We start from the raw sequence: 19,431 nt of genomic DNA, 5'->3' as shown, positions 1-19,431 counted from the left end.
GCAGATGAGTCATTACATGGATGTCGTGAGGGAAAGTAAATACAGATGTAACGTTAATCAAATTAAGTAAAACTTCTGTAGTTCCAAATTTATTGGGGAATATCAGTATAAACTCAAAGTATTTTATATACTCTAAGATTCAAATGAAAGTGTGCATGCATCTACCAAAAAGGCAAGCAACAGTGAACAAACAGCAAGAAGCATATCTAGCACTTTTTGTGATCTTAAAACACAATTTCCCACTAAAAGGACCAAGATTCTTACATGAGTTGACTCAGGTCTGAGTCAAGAAATGCACAAGGTGGGCACAGAATGTCAGTAATTAGGCTACCAAAGATTACCAGGGTCTTATCAAAAGGATTCAGGAGTCAACTAAAGAGGCTTCCACTGATCAAAGATAGGAAAATTTGTAAAATGATATGAATCATTATAATGGACCAAAACCTAAATACGTTTCAATCCATGAATTCATATTAATATTTAAATACTTTAAAAATCACTTCGAGTCTTTGTTCTATCATTTCTGAAGTGTAGCCAGGGTGCAGAGTAGTTGATGAGGATAAGATTCTCCTTAGAGAAGTATTCTAGCTAACAAATGAGGAAGGAATGTTAGAATTTATAATACTGGGATCTGCTACTCTAATGAAAAGAAAGGCAAAACTCATCACACTACAAACCTAATTTATTCTACAAATAAATGATAAAGAACGGGAGGAGAAAGAGCTAAAGACAAGTAGATGATTGATTGATAGAAACCCTATAGATTAAAAGAAATATGCAACATGTTAGCCAACTGTTATATATGGACTTTTATTTGAATCCTAAATGGAATAAACAAACCTTGAAAAAATTATGAAACGTATTGGCAAAATAGAAACACTGAGTTACTGAATAATATTAACAAATTAGTTTTAATTTTTTGGCATTCAAAGTGTAGTGTAGGCTTTGGCTTTTTAAAAATAGACTTTATCTGGCCGGGCACGGTGGCTCATGCCTGTAATCCCAGCACTTTGGGAGGCCGAGGCAGGCAGATCACAAGGTCTGGAGATCGAGACCATCCTTGCTAGCACGATGAAACCCCGTCTCTACTAAAAATAGAAAAAATTAGCCAGGCATGGTGGCGGGCACCTGTAGTCCCAGCTGTTTGGGTGGCTGAGGCAGGAGAATGGCGTGAACCCAGGAGGCAGAGCTTGCATTGAGCCAAGATCACGCCACTGTACTCCAGCCTGGGCGACAGAGTGAGACTCTGTCTCAAAAAAAAAAAAAATAAATAAATAATAGACTTTATCTTTTAAGACACAAACATTTACAGATAAGGCAATATTGCATTTGAGAACTGCTTTGGAATAATGTAGGGCAAAAGATGAAGAGATAAAGAAAATAACATCACCCAGGAGTCAGTAACCATTGAAACTAGGCAACAGGTATATGAAAGTTCATTACATTACTCTCCACCTTTCTCTATGTTTGATATATTCTAAGATACAAATGTTTTTAAAACAAAATAGAAAACACATTGGTTTTATCCAAAACCAGTCTCTAAAATTGTAATTTGGCAAACAGATCATTTAACAAATCATCCTAATAACTCTATGCAGCAACTCGAAGAGAAATAAGAAAAAAAGATTTACTGATTAGTAGTAAAGGTTAATACAATTTCTCTGAAATGGTCCCTGTTTGATGTGTTTTCTCCCCAAATACCTACCCTCCTACCAATCGCTACTAAGGACGTTTGACATATAATTAATAGAAAGATGTAAGCCCGCTTTCTAAAGAAGCATTTAAATGTGTTCTGGCCAAAAATATAAGAGGAATATGTCTCTGTTATCCTATTCATGTGTTTGAATGATAAACTTCAAGAATAAATGTTTCTGCTTTTTACCATGATCACCTTATGCATACCACAGGGCTATGGGGCATGTATAGCCAATGATAAAAAGAGAAAGCAAGTATGTGCAGAATTAATTACATAAGAATTCCTCAACCAAAAATTTAATCTGAAACGAAATCTCTTGCACATACTTTTAAATATTTAGTGTGAAAGAAAATCAAAACTCAACTAGTGTGCTTTCTAGAAATTGATTTACTGATTCTACACAGAACATGTCACAGAAGCTTTAGTGTGCTTACTATGCCTTGAAAAGAGAAGAAACCAAATTTACAGATTTAACTTCATCCAATGACAGGCAATTCATTAACTCGAACAGGCAAGTGATTATAGAGGTTTGTCAAGTGCAGCATGGCTATTAAAAGATGACTGAATATATATGTATCTGCACTCATATTATACAATGACAGTTATATAAGAACAAATAAGTTCTAAAACCAGATAGTTGGCCAATCCATGTCTGATAGGTTATCACATTTTAATTCAAAATAACGAAGTATATGTCAGATAAGATCAGGTGCATTCAGGGTGGTATGGCAGTAGACTGAAGTATGTATCAAACATTAATGTAGCACATTCAAAATGGTTTCTGTGCTTCCAGGAGACAACTATCTAAATCACATACTGAACTGAATGCACATACTGAGCTGGCACTCTTGTTAGTGTACTTTGCTTGGTGCAACCTACTATAAAGCTCTACAAAGAGCGCAGTCATTTTCTGGAGAAGTAGCAAGAATATATTTCCCAAGTTGCCATACAGAACCAAAGGAGTTACAGAGAAATAAAAGTTGTCCCGCATGACAACAAATTTTAGTAATTGCCCTATATATAAGGGAAAGATTGTATTAACTCTTTACTAATTCTGACCTGTATCATAGTGTAGGTATGTGCGCACGTGTGTGTGTGTGTGTCTGTGTGTGTTAAAGAAAATAATTTGTTAAAGCAAGAAGGTTTTTAGGGAGCAGATAATTAAGCAGTTTTCAATTGTGCTAGATAGAACCCCAAAAGACAAAAGAATAGCATGAGGGTTTCCTTGTACAAGAAATGAAACATTTTTCAAAAAAAAAAAAAAAAAAAACAAAGATTTAAAAGCCTAAAGAAATACTTTTTATCTGTTTTACGTATTAGAACTCTGGTTAAGATTTCATGTGTAAGTTTACTACCTAAAATGTTGAAAAACATGGATTTATTCGCTCCCCTCCTTTTACACAAGAAGAAACTATGATGTAGTTAAGATTAGTGCAGAAGCTATGTGATCTCTCTGGGGTTACAGCTAACACATGGTGAAGAGGAGATACTACTCTTTCCACTGAATTCCCAACCAATAACCTGGTTCAGTAAATGATCACTTATATATCATTAGAAAAATCCTTGGCCAGGTACAGTGGCTCATGTCTGTAATCCAGCACTTTGAGAAGTCAAGAAGGGAGGATCACTTGAGCCCAGAAACTGGAGACCAGCTTGGGCAACATAGGAAGACCCCTTACAAAAGAAAAATTTTTAAATTAGCCAGGCATGGTGGCGTGCACCTGTGGTCCCAGCTACGTGGAAGGCTGAGCCAGGAAGATTGCTTGAACGCAGGAGGTTGAGGTTGCAGTCAGCCGTGATCATGCCACTGCACTCCAGCCTTCATGACAGAGCGAGGCGCTATCTTGAAAGAAAGAAAAAGAAAAGAAAACCCCTTAGGAAAAAAAAAATTGTATTTTTCTCCCTAATTATTGTCATCTAATTTGGAAACTATAAAATGAAAAAATACAGATTCTTGGTTGAGGAGACAAGGCTAACAAGAATCATCTTTTGAAACTCATCCCTCCTGCCTCTCACTTTCCTTTTGAGAACCATCATGCTAGAGTCCCTTCGCCACAAGACTGGGTAGTGACAAAACGGAGAAGGAAAGGTTTCTGGCCCCAAGTATGCATCCACTTCTAAATGGGAAAAGCTTGGGATGGTCTCAGAATCCTGATCACACCTTTAAAATAGGTGACATCTGAGACTACGTGGTTACTTTAAACCCTAAGTAAACATTTTATGAAAAGCACCATGGCTCTTTAGATTAAGACTGAAAAGGCCCAATCCTCCAGCCATCACCCAAAATTCAGAGACTCATTTCTCATTTAGTTTCTCTGACTGGTATTTATTTGCTTTGAAGACAGATCCTTGCTTAAGGAAAAAAAACAGATAAAAATCAAAATAGAACCTAAGACATAGTAGCCACCTGCTAGGAGGGGGTAAAGAAAAAGCTTTCTCTACTTCATATCCAAGATATAAAGATATATAAAAACCAGATAATTTACATCTTTGTATCTATAAGATATGCCAGAACTTATCTGAAAATGTTTAATTATTAGAAAGATGTAATTTAATTATATGTTTTAAATCAGCATGAATATTCATGTATTAAGAATTATCCACCTCTTTTTCCATTTCCATTCCCTAAAGCTGGATGTTCTTTATTCCAAGACCATATTTCAAATGTTAAGTTTCATCATCTTTTCCTAGTAAAATGTAAACTCTTTTCATTAAGATTACACACACACAAAAAAAAACCCTGTGATTATAGCATGGACATTGACTGTCAAAACAATTTTTTAAAACAAGCAATAAAATAAGTGGTTGTGGTTATTTTCATCTCCAAATCAAGGAAAATATTTTCAAGTGATAGGTAAGTTTTACAGAACAAACACAGAAAATATGTACAGAAAAATTACAAAAACACTAAGTACTGTTACAGATGACTGGGTTGGCATTTAACAGGCTGAAAGAAACCAGATCAATCTCAATCTTGCTGGGGTCAATTCAGGTGCTCAAACAAATAAAAAAAATTTTTTTTCTTTATGTTTGTGTACTAGAGGTGCTAAAATATTAACCAAGTCTGCAAATGTCATGCACGATGAAACCATTTATAAATATTAAAACATATTTAAAATACATATTTGTATCAAAATCTGGTTAATAAAAACAGATAGCAGATGTAATAAATCATTAGGACAATATCACTAAGGAAAAATAAAATATAAAATACCATACTTCCCCCACAAAAAAAAGCAGGAAGAGAAAGAATGGATTAAGCAAGATATTTAGGTATAATTTGATCATTTTAATCCCAGAATTTATAAACAATACTAGAACAAAATCTATCATTAGCTATTATAATAAAAATATTACAGGTAAAATAGGTTAATATAATTTTCTTGCAATGACTTTAAATTACTGTTTTCCTTCCAATCCATAAGATCTATTCTGTCATATGCAGATCACAAGGCCAAACAAAAAAACAAGGCAAATACACATACCATCCAATCAACATAAAGAGATAAGAGAATCAGAAACAGGGTACAAAATTATAAATGCCTCACAATCCAATCAAAATTGGATTTCTATATGCATATTCAGTGTCTAAGTGGTAAAACATCACAAGATTATCAACTCAGCTTTTTGCTCTATAAAAACAAGTTGGACATGACTCTGAGTATCTGTACTGGAATACCATGTGCTAGAATAAAGAAAATTTATATTTAAAAGCTTACGAGACACTTGTTCTATTACAAAGACATGTTCCGGTACTCATGTGCAGTGTTTTGTAAAGTACTTTATTTCCATTAGCATTATAAATTTTTGTTCTTCAGCAAATCAGCAACAGAATAATGGCACAAATCAATATTGTACTCTGCACAGAAACTAATATTAGGTCATTTATTATAGCAAAGGCCACTAGAATCTCAGCTAAAGGTATATCAGGCATTTCCATTTGAACACCATTTTTTTAAATGAATGTGTCACAGGCTGAAGGAGTGTTTTCTTTTATAAAACAGTCTTCTTAGACTTAAGTATGTACAACTTCTTAAAGCAGACGGTAAGTGAACACCTCTAAGAAAGTCAGCTACGCCTCCTAGGGGCCTTGCCACCAACTGCAACTATAGGAGAGGTAATGAATTTCTGCACTGAAGGTATGAAGATAGGGAGAGACTTGTGAATGAGAAAACGGGGACATGAAGAAAGAACTAAAGTTATTTCAAAGCCTTTCAAGCCCAGCAGTTTTGCCTCAGGGGCCTAAGTGGGATGAGAGAGAGAGAGGCAGGTGAAAATCACACTGGATGGACTCCCCCATCTCCTCACTGCTATACAAGGGACATGCGATTGAATTTCCATATGCTTCACTCCTTGCTTTGTTCCACAAAATGGCAAACTGTCATGGGGTTTCTACTGACATCCTGAGCACAGGCTGTTGGCTCCATTGCGAGAGGACCGCTTGTGCAGAGGAGTTCCCTGGTAGCAGGAAGTGACTTCCTCCTGCAGAGCTCCTAACATACAGAATTAACTTGATAACAGGGAGTTTTCTGTTTATTACTTAGAAGTAAAGTCTAAATAACCAATCCATCCAAGAATACTTTCATTTTTAATTTGCCACTTGACTAATGTTCAAGACTTATTAAAAAGATAAAAGAAAACTCACGAGAATATTAAATGTTAACTCAAAGAACCCAAGTCACATGGAACGAATTTCCCTTTTAGATAGTCATGACTGATTAAGAACAAATTCCATTGTTATTCCATTAGGTTAGTGGCCAAATATAGATAAGTAGAACAGTTTAATGCTGCTAAATACGTGATCAGTCTAGAGCGCTTAAAATTAAGCTCAATAGCTCTGACACACTCTGGAAGAAAAAAGAGGAACAAATCTCTCAGGTCCCAATGAAACACTGCAAACAGATACACTACGGATACAGTGTGCTTTGCGTAATATAGTTTGTCTTAGACAAACTCTTTCTGCCTCACAATATAAAGTATCACACAGAAGTAGTTTTCATATATATCACTCAGTCATAATTTAGTACTTCCCCTTCTAATCACAATGCATAATCATTTCCAATTGGCTTTGTGAACACTATAAGACAACTATTACAAATATTTTTGAAGAAACCTCATCCTTTAGTTTTAGCTGGTTCATAAAACAGGCATTACAAAAGGGGTATTTTAGAATTATTGAGTTCTTCATGAGTAACCTTCCCGTTCTTTCACCAATTAGAATACTCTTGCTCAAAAAGAAAAGACATCCAGAATACCACAAAGGAGATAGGAAAGTAGTCCAGCAAGCAGAAAGTGAGGAACCAAGAGGGACAGCACAGGGTGCTTACCTAAAGCTTAGGTATATTTTTATCAGAGAGCTCTTATTCTTAGCCAGTTTACTCTTATTTTACATTTAACTCAAGCTTGGTTGCCTGGCATCCACACCCCTACAACACTAGAAACAGTAAATTCGAAATCAGGGTAAAAGCTGCTAAAGGTGAAAGGTAGCAGCCCAATAGCAATAAAAATTGGTAACAATTACTAGACAATAAAAAAGAGGAGGAAGAAAAATTAGTAAAAACTACTATATAAAATGTAAGAGGCATTATCAATCTGGGGACTTTTCCATTCAAATAAAGAAGTATATTCTCTTCAATAAGCAAGTGGTGGTAATTTCACAGCATAGGCCAAAACAATAACTCTGGCTAGTGAATAGAGGATGAAAAAGCCAAAGACTTTTTGAAATATTTCAACAAAAAAAGGATGTATTTTTTAAAAATAACCTGAGCATTTAGTAATTAAAAAACCCTTAGTCATCTAGAAAACCATTCCTTAAAAACAACTATCTCACAGAATTGCAAACACTGAGGCATATATAAAAAGAGAAAGAAGGAAGAACGCTGTGTAGTTTAAGGCCTTTGGGCGGGGGAAAGACTCATATCATGTTTATCAAACCCTCTCCCTATCCTTCCCCCCGTCCTCTTCCTACGAACAAACCCTAAAAATATCGGCCTACCAAAGAATACACTAATATTTAAACTATTTTTACTAGCTACAATATCCTTTTCAACTCCCTCTGTAACACAGTTTCATCTTACCTTCTTGTATAGTGTTGGTCCATCCACATTTGTGCTCAGAATGACCACTACTTTATAATCATCAGAAAAGTGACTTCAATTCCAGGTTAAAATAGGTACTACAGTGTGGCTTGTTGAAAGTCAAACCCAAAACATTTACTAGGAGTGTCTTTCATTGAACAAAGAAAGCCTATTCTGTTTCCAAGGGGGATAAAAAGACGAGCCTAACCCTGGTAACCTTAACACAAAAGGAAGCTAAAAAGGCAGGGACTCGATAAGAACAAAGGATTGTGCTTTCTGATGACATCAATACGTATTAAACATGATGTGTTACACATCCTTCTATCAATATCTGAGATGATACATTTGCAAATTAATACTATGTTGGCCATAACTGCATAAAATTACAACGGCACCCTCTTTAGAAGAGATTTTGATTTATATAATGGTAGTGACTTTTATGTGTTTAATGTTTCTGAAACTAAAAGAGGAGATGAGCCCCTGTGAGCAGGCAGAATACAACGTACAAGAAATAATTACGCTTGTGACCTCATGCCCCGTAAGGTCACTCTGCGTTGCAGGCCAAAGGAAATCAGGAACCATCAGCATTTGCCTCAGAGTCGTAACCGACTGAAATGAAGGGCAAGTGTGGGCATATTTCATAAACCAGCAGGTGCTTGACCTCATAAAAAAGTCAATTCTCAAAATGCTACATGTAGAATATCACAAGTAAGAGACATATAAAACTGGGTTCTGCCAAACAGCTTCACTTCAAAAGAAATCTGAGACAACTCATAATATTTATCTTCATCTGAATTATAATGCAAAAATTTCAGAAAATAACATTAATCCCTATTTATCAGGTTGGTGCAAAAGTAATTGCAGTTTTTGCCACTACTTTTAATGGCAAAAACTATTTACTTTTGCACCAACCTAATAGTAACAATAACCAATAAAATTTTTAAAAAGTGTTTTTGGAACATAAAAGCAACAAACATGCTAAAGACTGAGGGCTCAGACAAGAATTATTATATTTCTATAAGTCAGTATTACAAGAACGTATGCCATATTATTTAAGTCCATTACCATTAGTATAGGAATCACAATGCACTTATCCTCAATTTATCTATCAGAAATTAAGCAGCAAAAGTTTACATACTCATGATATTTTTAAAGGATAAAATAGTATTTCCTGACTGGTTCAAGAACAGAGCACCATTATCTGAAACAAAATTCTCACAGTACTCAATTAGGGCTTGACTCTTTTTTGTTTCTTTGTTTTGTTTTGTTTTTTTGGAGATAGAGTCTCGCTCCTGTCACCCAGGCTGGAGTGCAGTGGCGCGATCTTGGCTCACTGCAACTTCTGCCTCCTGGGTTCAAGCGATTCTCCTGCCTAAGCCTCCCGAGTAGCTGGGACTACAGGTGCACGCAGCCGTGCCCGGCTAAATTTTGTATTTAGTAGAGACTGTTTTTCACCCTGTTGCCCAGGCTGGTCTTGAACTCCTGAGCTCAGGCAATCCGCCCACCTCGGCCTCCCAAAGTGCTAGGATTACAGGCGTGAGCCACTGCGCCCGGTAAGGACTTTATTCTTATAACAATCTGTGAGCTGGCTTTTCAGTTAAGACAGACTATTGCTCCTTTTTCTTCCCCAGTGATCTCCAGTCTGGCAGTGATCTGCCAGAATCCCTGGGCAATATAAATTAAAGTGAATTCTGAGGCAGTGGCAATAAAGAGAACAAAACTATAGAAACCAACATAGAAAAGGAAAGGTACAGCCAGCCAACATTCTGTACTTGTATTATGCACTTTACATTAAAAGCGTTACAAAGAGTTTCTCTTTTCATGCTCTCCTGTCCTGAGAGCCAGGCATGGTGGTGTGCACCTTTAGTTCCAGCTACTCAGGAGGCTGAGGCGGGAAGATCCCTTGAGCCTAGGAGTTCAAGTCCAGCCAGGACAACACAGCGAGACCCTGTCTCTTTAAAAAAAAAAAAAAAAAGAAAAAGAAAAAAAGAATCCTGAGAAAAGCAACTGGCTCATTGTTTTCCTTACATTCTCAAACTAACCTGCAAAGGGCTTTTTATTGCATAATGTACCTAAATAAAATATAGAAGATCCCAGTCAGTAAGATCAGATGCTTTATCATCTTAGTCCCAGCCCAATCACTTACCGACTGTGAAGTAGAGATAGTTACCACCCACATTAAACTTCATCTCTAAGATGAAGAACTATCACAGTCCATCAGCCCAGTATGCCATTCTGCTCTTCAGGTAAGAGCGTTTTCTGATTTTCAGACAAATATGTAAGAAAAGGACTCTTAGACAAAGCTCAATTCTAAGTTAGGAGCTGCCAAGATTGCTTAGGGAATTATTGCATTTTGTAAAGTGCCTAGAATTATTAAATTATAAGAAAATATCTGATGGGTGGTATATTTGTCAGATATATTGTTTAATATTTTGCCCATTTTCAAAGAAGATTCTTATGCTAGAAACAGGTTTTGCATTTCTAAAGCAATACTTTACGATGTAACTTGCCACAATGATCATCTCAAACATTAATGACAATGGTAGAGGCGATTTCAGTACAAGCACGTGGATGGCAGGTGTGGGCTGTCTACCAGCTGGCTCCATAACCTTTTGATCCCTTCGGACAGCAAATCTGTTCAACAGCCCTATGTGGTCATTCCTCATTTGTTGTATGCTTTCTTCTCCTTTCATACGTTCAGAATCCCTACTCCCTTAGCCTGACACCCTTTTATTAAAATAGAAAGCTCACAGTAAAGCAAACTAAAACGAGTTTAACACTCAGTCAATGTAGAAGTTCCAGAAAAGATTAATGTATTATATCAAGAGTTGTCAGTGCATGTTTCAGTTACATGTAGAATGCATGTTTGTCTTTCACAAAAAAAACAACAACAACAACAATAAATGACAAGATCAAAGTTTTAAGTAAGCCAGCATTTAGCTAATATATGAAGTACTCTGGGATACTATAATCAAATACAAAAGACTTACATAAATATAAAACTTAAATATACAACATAAACATAATACATAAACAGAAAGGTTTAAATATGACATAAGAACAGCCTACTTTATACTTAAACAGTGACCAGACCCATCAAAGAGTCATTTTCTTACAATTTTTTTGACTCCATTTTGTTGTCGTTAAATGTAACATGGCTGCAAAGAACAGTGTCTGAAAGCAATATTAGTTAAGCTAAGTATCTACTCATTCTTCCACCTTCACCCCCATTTAAGATCCAAGGATGCCAGAGCAAGCAAGATGGAATAAATAGTGATTAATATACGTTCTCACTTATAAGTGGGAGCTAAATTCTGAGTATGCAAAGGCACACAGAGTGATATAATGGATTATGGAGACTCAGAAGGGGAAGGGTGGAGGAAGGGTGAGGGATAAAACTACGTATTGGGTATAATGTACAGCAATGTGCACCTTTACCCTTCAGGTGAAGGGTGCACTAAAATCTCACATTCTACCACCTTACACTCCATCCATGTAACCAAAAACCATTTATACACCAAAAGCTATTGAAATAAAAAATAATTTTTTAAAAAAAGGAATAAATAGTGGTTACAAGAATAAGTTTTGGAGTCTGTCACTTAGTAACTGAGGGACCTTCAGAAAATTCTTTAATCTCTCCTGGCCTCCCATTTACTCCTCTGAAAGAAAACAAAAGGCTGGGGGCAGAGGCAGGCCGTGATGGCAATAGTGGGTACTTTACAAGGTTATTGTAATGGTTAAATGAAATAACATAGACCAGATACTTAGCAAAGCCTGACACAGAGAAAGTGTCCAATTAATGGTAGGTATTACTATTTTACTTATATTTTATTCTCTCTGGGCCTGCTAACACACCTCTCGCCAAACAACATACACAGTTCTGGCACTGCTTCAGGGAGTAATTTGTGGCTATATTTTGCCTTTACCTTGTAGCGAACTTATTCTCTTCTTCCCAGGAATAAAATAAAAAGGCAGCCACTACAATTGCTAATGGCATCTCTTTTTCCCAACGTTTTTCTCTATCAAGAATACAACCCTGTACTAATCTTTGGTGTTTTTCTTAGACCTTTATAAGCAATCAATAATCAAGTCTTAGAAATTATCTTTTATTCTACCCTATCTACATTTAGGTCTGGTTCCCATAACCTCCCTTCTGCAATAGCCTGCCAGCTAGTTATTCTACTTTAATCAATTTCCCTACTTCACACTAGTCCATTTGGAATAAAGATGTCTTAAAAGCACCAATGTCTCAATATTTCCATAATAGCATTCTTATTTTTAAAAAAATTCTTTAGTGATTTGCCATTGCCTATTTTCACCTTCAAACAACTCTGTAAATACTATAGTCATAGTTTGTCCTTAACTTTGGGGATCTTATATTCAATAAAGCTTATGATGAGATGATCATCTAACTATATTTTCTGGAATATTATAAAGTTAATGCCCACAAATTATGAACAAAGAACACTTTTTCCAGACTACCTTCTCATCTACTCAAAGTTCTTTTCATCCCAATTTTATTTTTTTGAAACTCTTTTTTATATTCTGGAAATTTGAAAATCTGCACATATTTTTAAAACAATCTTAAGCCTAATAACTTAGAGTCTATGTCTAGATGCCTTGTTTTTTTTTTTAACTTAATTTGCTTTATTAAAATAGAAAAATTTCCAGAAAGCAAATGATAACCTATATTCACTAAGTAAATATTTTATTGCTCAAACAATTAAGAATTTTCACTGGAGCTGTTAATGTGTGATACTTCCGCTATAAGTGAAATAAATATTTGCATTTTTATAGATTATAAAGTATTTAACAAAAGTATTATGCTTACTATGGGCTAGGAATTGTTCTACGCACTTAACAAAGATTAACTCATGTCACACACATAATAACCCTATAAAGTCCTATTATCATCTTTATTTCATCTGCGATAAAACTGAAACTAAGAAAGCTTAAGAAAAGTGCCCAAGGTCACATGCTTGATTAAACATCCACTAGAGTCACCACTGGCAAAGATCTGGTAGAGTTTAAACCAGATATAAAAGTTATAAACCTTTCTGAATTTTGTTTTCATTTTCCTTCTTGTATAATAATGTACTGTCCATCTTGACATGTGTAATGAGTATTTCATTACAAAGAATAACTGGTATTGGCAAAAGGTCATTTAAAATGAGTCCACCTAAAACCCAGGCCAAATTTTCATAATAAAAAGTTTTTTTAAAGTTTCACTCACACTTTATCTTGCAAAACTGAAACTAATTTATCTTATAATGAATATAATTTAGGGTAAAATTTTAATTTTAATTCAATATAATTTAGGGTAAAATTTTTAAATCAATATCATTAAGAGCAAAATTAAAATTTTATTTGACTCAATTATATTGATTATAATTTAGTCACTTAGTAACTGAGGGACCTTAAAAAAATTATTTAGTAACTAAACTGTTTTTAGAAAAATACAAAACAAACCAAACAAAAATACAAAACCAACCAAATGATGAACTGAGAATGAGTATGCTCATTACGATAGCAAAATACAACTCTTTTCCAATGCACATTCAGTGTAGCAACATAATTATAAAGCTTTTATTTTGCAAAAGAATATTCAAAAAATTTCAACAGTTTTTCTAATCCTTTCAAATTATACTCTTTTGAAAGATTTATCCATCAAAATCCTTCCCAATTTTCTCTTTGTAAATATTGCCTGAGTCTAACTCTATCAGATCTTTGTTTTTTTAAGGATTCACAATCCCAACTTTAACTAGCAAGAGAGTTTGCCTTGTATCTGCACTTGCATATAATCAGATCCATATCGAACAAGCTGGCATCCATAAGCATAATAATGCAATGGGCGGAGGCACATGTTAGTACTAGAGTAGGATGTTTGATGGGGAATTCATTTATAAAAGTCAGTTCATTAATGAATATTTTGATATAGACAGCCTTTGCCTTTTGTTTTTTAAAGCAAGTTCCAAACTACAGAGATTCAGAAAATAATAAAGTGAATTTGAGGATCTGTTCTTTTCACTTTAAGGTCAGTGACTCATTTTTGTTGATGGGTAGTAGCATATATATTTGTGAGTACAGGTACCTTTTCTACATATTCCTGCAAAGCTTTGTAGAGAAGCATGAGAACTCTTACGTGATATGACGTGGTCTATGTACTGAGGTAAGTAAGGAGCCCAGGCATCGATGGCTTCCTTCCTGCCTGCCTGCTCAATTCTTCTCAGTTCCGCCAGAAGCAGGGCCTGCGCGGCTTCTCTCACCTAAGACCACAGACCCAAATGTAAAAGCAGAAAGCAGATTAGTTGAGGAGGTGAATATTCATAAACTAGAAAATTTATAATGAAATAAGGCTAGAAAACATAAAAACCATATTTATTTACATGAAAAACACTATTAACCGAATGAGTTAACTACTTAAAAATCAGATGCTAGCAAATCATCAAAGATATTTTAATTAATGATTTCACTGAAAACTATTTTAACACTAATGGAAAGGATTAGGTTTCAACAATTTAATCACTGCATTTTCCAAAGCATTCTTGAACTTTAAAACTGCATTTTCCAAAGCATTTTTGAACTTTAATGTAGCATTTTACTTTTAAAATTTCTATATTAACATTATTGTTAAGCCACTGTGAGAGCTATTGTTTTTTTTAGCTTGAAGAAAGTTAACCTTATCTATTTAATTTCTTTATATTATATATGCTAAGTAGATACTATTTATACAAACAAATACGTATAAGTTAACATGATTCACCTATACCTAAGACATGCTTAGACAATGTTTTTGACAAATAAATATTCCTGTATAAAGGCATAACTTATTTTAGTTTTATAGAGGAAATCATTTTTCAAAATTATATATTTTTCTTTCAATGTAGCATACAAATTTTATTTTGCAGTTTTAATTTAGTGTTATTTTGGCAAAAATGCCACAGGCATGAAGTCAAAAAAGCTAGTCAATTATTAAGTGCTGTACCAATTTATTAACTTTTTCTGAGACCAAGAGTTGCCCTGTTGACCAGGCTGGAGTGCCATGGCGTGATCTCGGCTCACTGCAACTTCCACCTCCCGGGCTCCAGTAATACTTGGGCCTCAGCCTCCCAAGTAGCTAGGACTACAGGCGTATGCCACCACGCCCGGCTAATTTTTTTTTGTATTTTTAGTAGAGACAGGGTTTCGCCATGTTGCCCAGGCTGGTCTCACCCACCTGGGCCTCCCAAAGTGTTGGGATTACAGGCATGACCCACCACACCCGGCCTATTAACTCTTTATAATTGAAAAGATAACTTAGCAGCATCTAAATAAAAGTACCAGTAAAAAAGTTGTTTTTAAGTATAAGTGACTTCTGAAGTGAATTCAAAATATTATTCAATGAAAATGCTAGTATTCTGCAATCCCATTTGGAGTTGAGAGGAGAAAGTCTAGGAAAGAAGCAATTATATTACTCGTACTTATATTTGGAAAATTAAGAATCCTGGATAATATAAACTGCTATGGCTATACAGGTCGAATGCCATAATAAGGAAAATCTTTATTAAACATTTTCAAGTGCTTGGTAATATTATATTCCAAGTAATATCTAATATAGAATAAGGCCATTAACACAAAATAATGGCTACCATTTAGTGAGCTCCTACCATGTGTCAGGTACTGTACTTCCTGTTTTACTTGCATCATCTGATTTGATCCTGACGGCAATCCCATGAGGAATATATTATTATCCCCACTTTACAAATGAGCTTTAAATAGGTTAAGTAAATTGCCCAGGGTCACGAAGTTCATAATTGGTGGGACTGATATATAAACCCAGGTGTCTTCTAATTCCAAGGCCTCCTTTTACAATAACACACTACCTTTCACTGAAATATGGCAATTGAATTAGAACTTAATTTATGTGATGACACTGAGTGTGTAATTCTGGGGGAAGCAGGTTTATGTATTTGTTTATGCATGAGTGTGTGTGATCCGTACAGAAACCAAACTTAAGAAATAGTTCCATAAAGTATATAAGACTTCATCAAACAGTCACTGAATTCTTTAAAAGTAAACGAATAAACCAGCTGGAGCATTACTTGTTGGTATAAAAGCTGACAAAGAAGAAAACATAAATCATGAATCCACATTTTCTATCACATAATGAACAGATGATAAATCAGATAAACATTAATCATTTTTGTTTCAAGTTTACATTTGACCAATGCCTTTTTAATATTTTTGTTTTCTATCCTTATCACTTCAGCATTACCTCCAAGCATCGATCTTGCCATCTTCGGGCCAGCATCTCCAGAAGGGGAGGCCTAAATTTATCCAATCCCAGTAGGTCTGGCAGCATAACACAGTGCATAGCAGCTAACTGACTCCAACCTGTCAAAAATGTAATATATTACAAATTCTTTAACCATTTTGGCATTCCCTAAGTCAACAGTTCTTTATGTAAGTATAGCAAAAACAAAAAAAGGCAGATCTGCTAAGTTATATTACAAATGATTTCAATTTAATAGTAGACATTTTGTGCAAAGAATTATACTAAACGTATTTCATCCCTAAATCATGTAATTGGTGCCTATAAGAATTCTCAACATCTTAAAAGAAATAAAAATAAATTTCCACTGGAAGTATATCCAAATTCACAAGAAAAACACATTTCTTAACAGTCCCTCTAAAATAAAATATATATTAAAGAATGGCAAAACACAGAAATAAACACATACTAGAGCTATAGATTTGAAACCACTGTCAGTTAAAAGGGCATTCACACAGATATCCAAAGATAGGTTCATGTCACTTAAGGCATAGCCATCTGTGTGTTACCACTGTATCAGCCAAAAGAGATGTCCTCCATTTCTGTCAGAGGACCTCTCATTAAGGTACTTATTGACCCCTTTTCTTACAAAATGAATCAGATTAAATATCTAACCATAATACCTAATATTTAAAGTAACATAACCCCCAATTTTGAAAGAAAAAAATGAATTCAGACATTCCACAAAATAAAAACCTAACAATTCAAAATTTACAAAATCTTAAACATTGTTAACCCTAATCTATGAGAATAAAAGTGACTTTTTCTAAAATTCTAATTCACAATATGGAACTTGATTATAGGAAAAAAAGACAAACACTGTTTGCCAGTGCAAAGTGTAAAAATATTAGATAACAGACATTCCCAAATAGTCACTCCAATGCCATTTTAAAGGTATGTGAAAATAGATACACAATAACTGAAGTATTAGATAACAGACATTCCCAAATAATCACTGCAACCCCATTTTAAAGGTATGTGAAAATACATATACAATAAATGCCTCATTCTTACCAAATTATTGATGAGGCCACTATTAACCCATGATAATTACCATTACCTCCTAGGGATAATATTTAAAGACAAGTAATCAAAGATGGGTGCAAAAAAAAGTCTGCTATCATGTTACAAGATGAATTATCTGTGAAGATAGAATTTTAGCAAATCAGTGTTTTGAAATAATCTAAACTGTAATCTTCTTAAAATAATGACAAAAACCTTACCATAAAATTTTAAATTATTGGAATTGCTAAAGAGAGTGAATGAGAGCGGGAGAGAGACAGACTGACAAGCCACTTATCTAAAGTTTCATCCTTTCAGGGAGGAAATTCTCATCAACTGATAATAAACATGTAATTACATTACTTAAGGTGATGGAAACACATTTTAGATTATAACTTCTTTATAATAGAGGGAGATATACTTTAGATATACATATATGTATATACCTAGTAATTTCCTAAAGTATTTCAATGTTTCATATAAGTGTAAAGTGTATTCATGAGCTAAATTTTAACATATGATGATTCTCACCAAGGTCCAAACAGCTTATTTTTTGAATTAACAAACAGTGTAACAAATATGACCCTAATTATTTTGGTAAAGGTCGAATTCTGCTAAAATTCGGTCTTAACATACAAACCTTAGTAAAGTTCTATGACAAGGAAACCAAAAATGAAGTTATACTTTTAAGTCCCCATGTTTTCTTTCCAAAGGAGTGGTGCTTGCAACATGGGCTCTGTACTTTATGGACATTGGAAGATTCAAGATTGCAAGATTCCTTCCATTTGAAAAATGCTTTTTCATGAAGAGCCAGGTCTTACTGTTATATTTTTGATTTTGAAAATTTCTTCCTTTTTATGTTATGCAAAGTGGTAACTACAAACGCAATGAAGACAGTGGATGTAACTCAGAGCTCACGTTTCATTAAGCTTCTGGGCAGTACAAATAATCCTAGATAGGTCTTACGGAATAAAGGTTTGTAGGTCCCATTCCCATTTTCAGGGCTCCAAAAATACTTTCGACTTGTGTAACTCCACAGAGCTAACATGGTAGCCCAACTATGCCTTAAATACTGAAATAATGAATTTTTGCCTGAGCTTAAAACAGAAATAGTAAAGAGGATAAATAGGTAAATTCCTATCAGTCTATAATCACTGGTGCCAATAATCAATCTGAAGACTCTTCCAATGAGAATGTTAAGAGACTCCCTCACAACTCCCTCTAACTGGCATACACAATTGTGAAAAGGCAGCAAAGTGTGTCTGTCACCAAGTAATGATACATATAAAATAAATTCATTAGCTCTAATGCCAGAGATCACATGGCAAACATCATTACAAAAACCAATCCACCTTTAACACTGACTTTACATCAAAGATTGGCATCTCTGCACTTAACAGTATTCTAGATTACAGAAAACATGGATTATACCAGCCAGAGGTAACATTACATTTTCAAAACTGGCTCTTGTCATTGACATTAGCAAATAAAGTCATAAAATGGGAACTTTAGAATCTCATACATAACAAAGCAGATGAATGTGTAACTCAGATAAAAAGAACATGTCTGTTAGAATAAAGCACAGATTGAGAGAAAGTTGTTAGAAGTTGAGAGAGATACCTTCATTTACTAAGAAACAGGTATGTAAAGCAGGAGCAGAAGCAGGGTCAGAGCCAGAGTGATCAGCATCAGACCGAGCGGAAACGACAGGTGCAGCAACTTGCAGAGGAAAAGAGAAGAAGTAAAGAGGAGAGAATTGAAGTACAGCAGTTTCTGAAAAAAAGCTTAGTATTAGTGAAGAATGAAAAACAAAGTAGGCAAAACATAGAGAATGTAGAACTGAAACGATGTTTTCATCAGAAAGGCATGATCATTAAAGATTACAGCAGAAAAATGAATATTTTATTGAACAGTAATCACAATATAGTTCAAATTCATCTTAAAGTCAAAATCTAATATTCTGATGAATGTATTGACTAATGCAAAACATAGCTCTAAAACAACTAAAGCCATCATGAAAAAATGACAGTAAAAATTAGCAAAAATGTTATTCGATTTTTAAAATGTATCACGATGAAAAAGCTTTATGTTGGTCTTCATATTGTCAGTTACATTTTCCTAACAGTTTATTCTCTGACATTATGTGTAAATTATTTTTAAATTTTCAAACCAATATTCACTGAGATCATTTCAACTTTTCACACTTATTTTATGAAAACTCAATTTAAAATATCCCAACTTGCAAAGAATATATATACCATGTTTAACTCTTGTTAAAAGAATCCTAACAGGTTCATTCATTGGAGTTTTTTTTTTAATTATTTCACAAATGCTCCCTATGCTAA

At 34.5% G+C, this 19,431-nt stretch overlaps 1 protein-coding gene across 6 annotated transcripts in view; it reads right to left on the bottom strand.

Moving 5' to 3' along the window:
• WDR7 (WD repeat domain 7) overlaps positions 1-19,431 on the bottom strand; it is a 377,397-nt gene that overhangs the window by 234,109 nt on the left and 123,857 nt on the right. For 3 of the 6 annotated variants that reach the window (XM_009434059.5, XM_063795743.1, XM_009434061.5), the window contains exons 17-19: positions 18,707-18,859; positions 16,028-16,146; positions 13,916-14,039 (exon numbers count right to left, since the gene is read on the bottom strand). In XM_009434059.5, coding sequence (XP_009432334.3) covers positions 13,916-14,039; positions 16,028-16,146; positions 18,707-18,859 — 396 coding nt within the window. The remainder of the gene's footprint in view (positions 1-13,915; positions 14,040-16,027; positions 16,147-18,706; positions 18,860-19,431) is intronic. The other 3 variants (XM_009434062.5, XM_054672156.2, XM_523934.7) reach the window with 2 other exon arrangements.

This window comes from Pan troglodytes, chromosome 17 (genome assembly GCF_028858775.2).
Source record: "Pan troglodytes isolate AG18354 chromosome 17, NHGRI_mPanTro3-v2.0_pri, whole genome shotgun sequence".
NCBI lineage: Eukaryota > Metazoa > Chordata > Mammalia > Primates > Hominidae > Pan > Pan troglodytes.
Note: the sequence above shows the minus strand (reverse complement) of the source record. Positions and strands in the feature narration are given on the sequence as shown.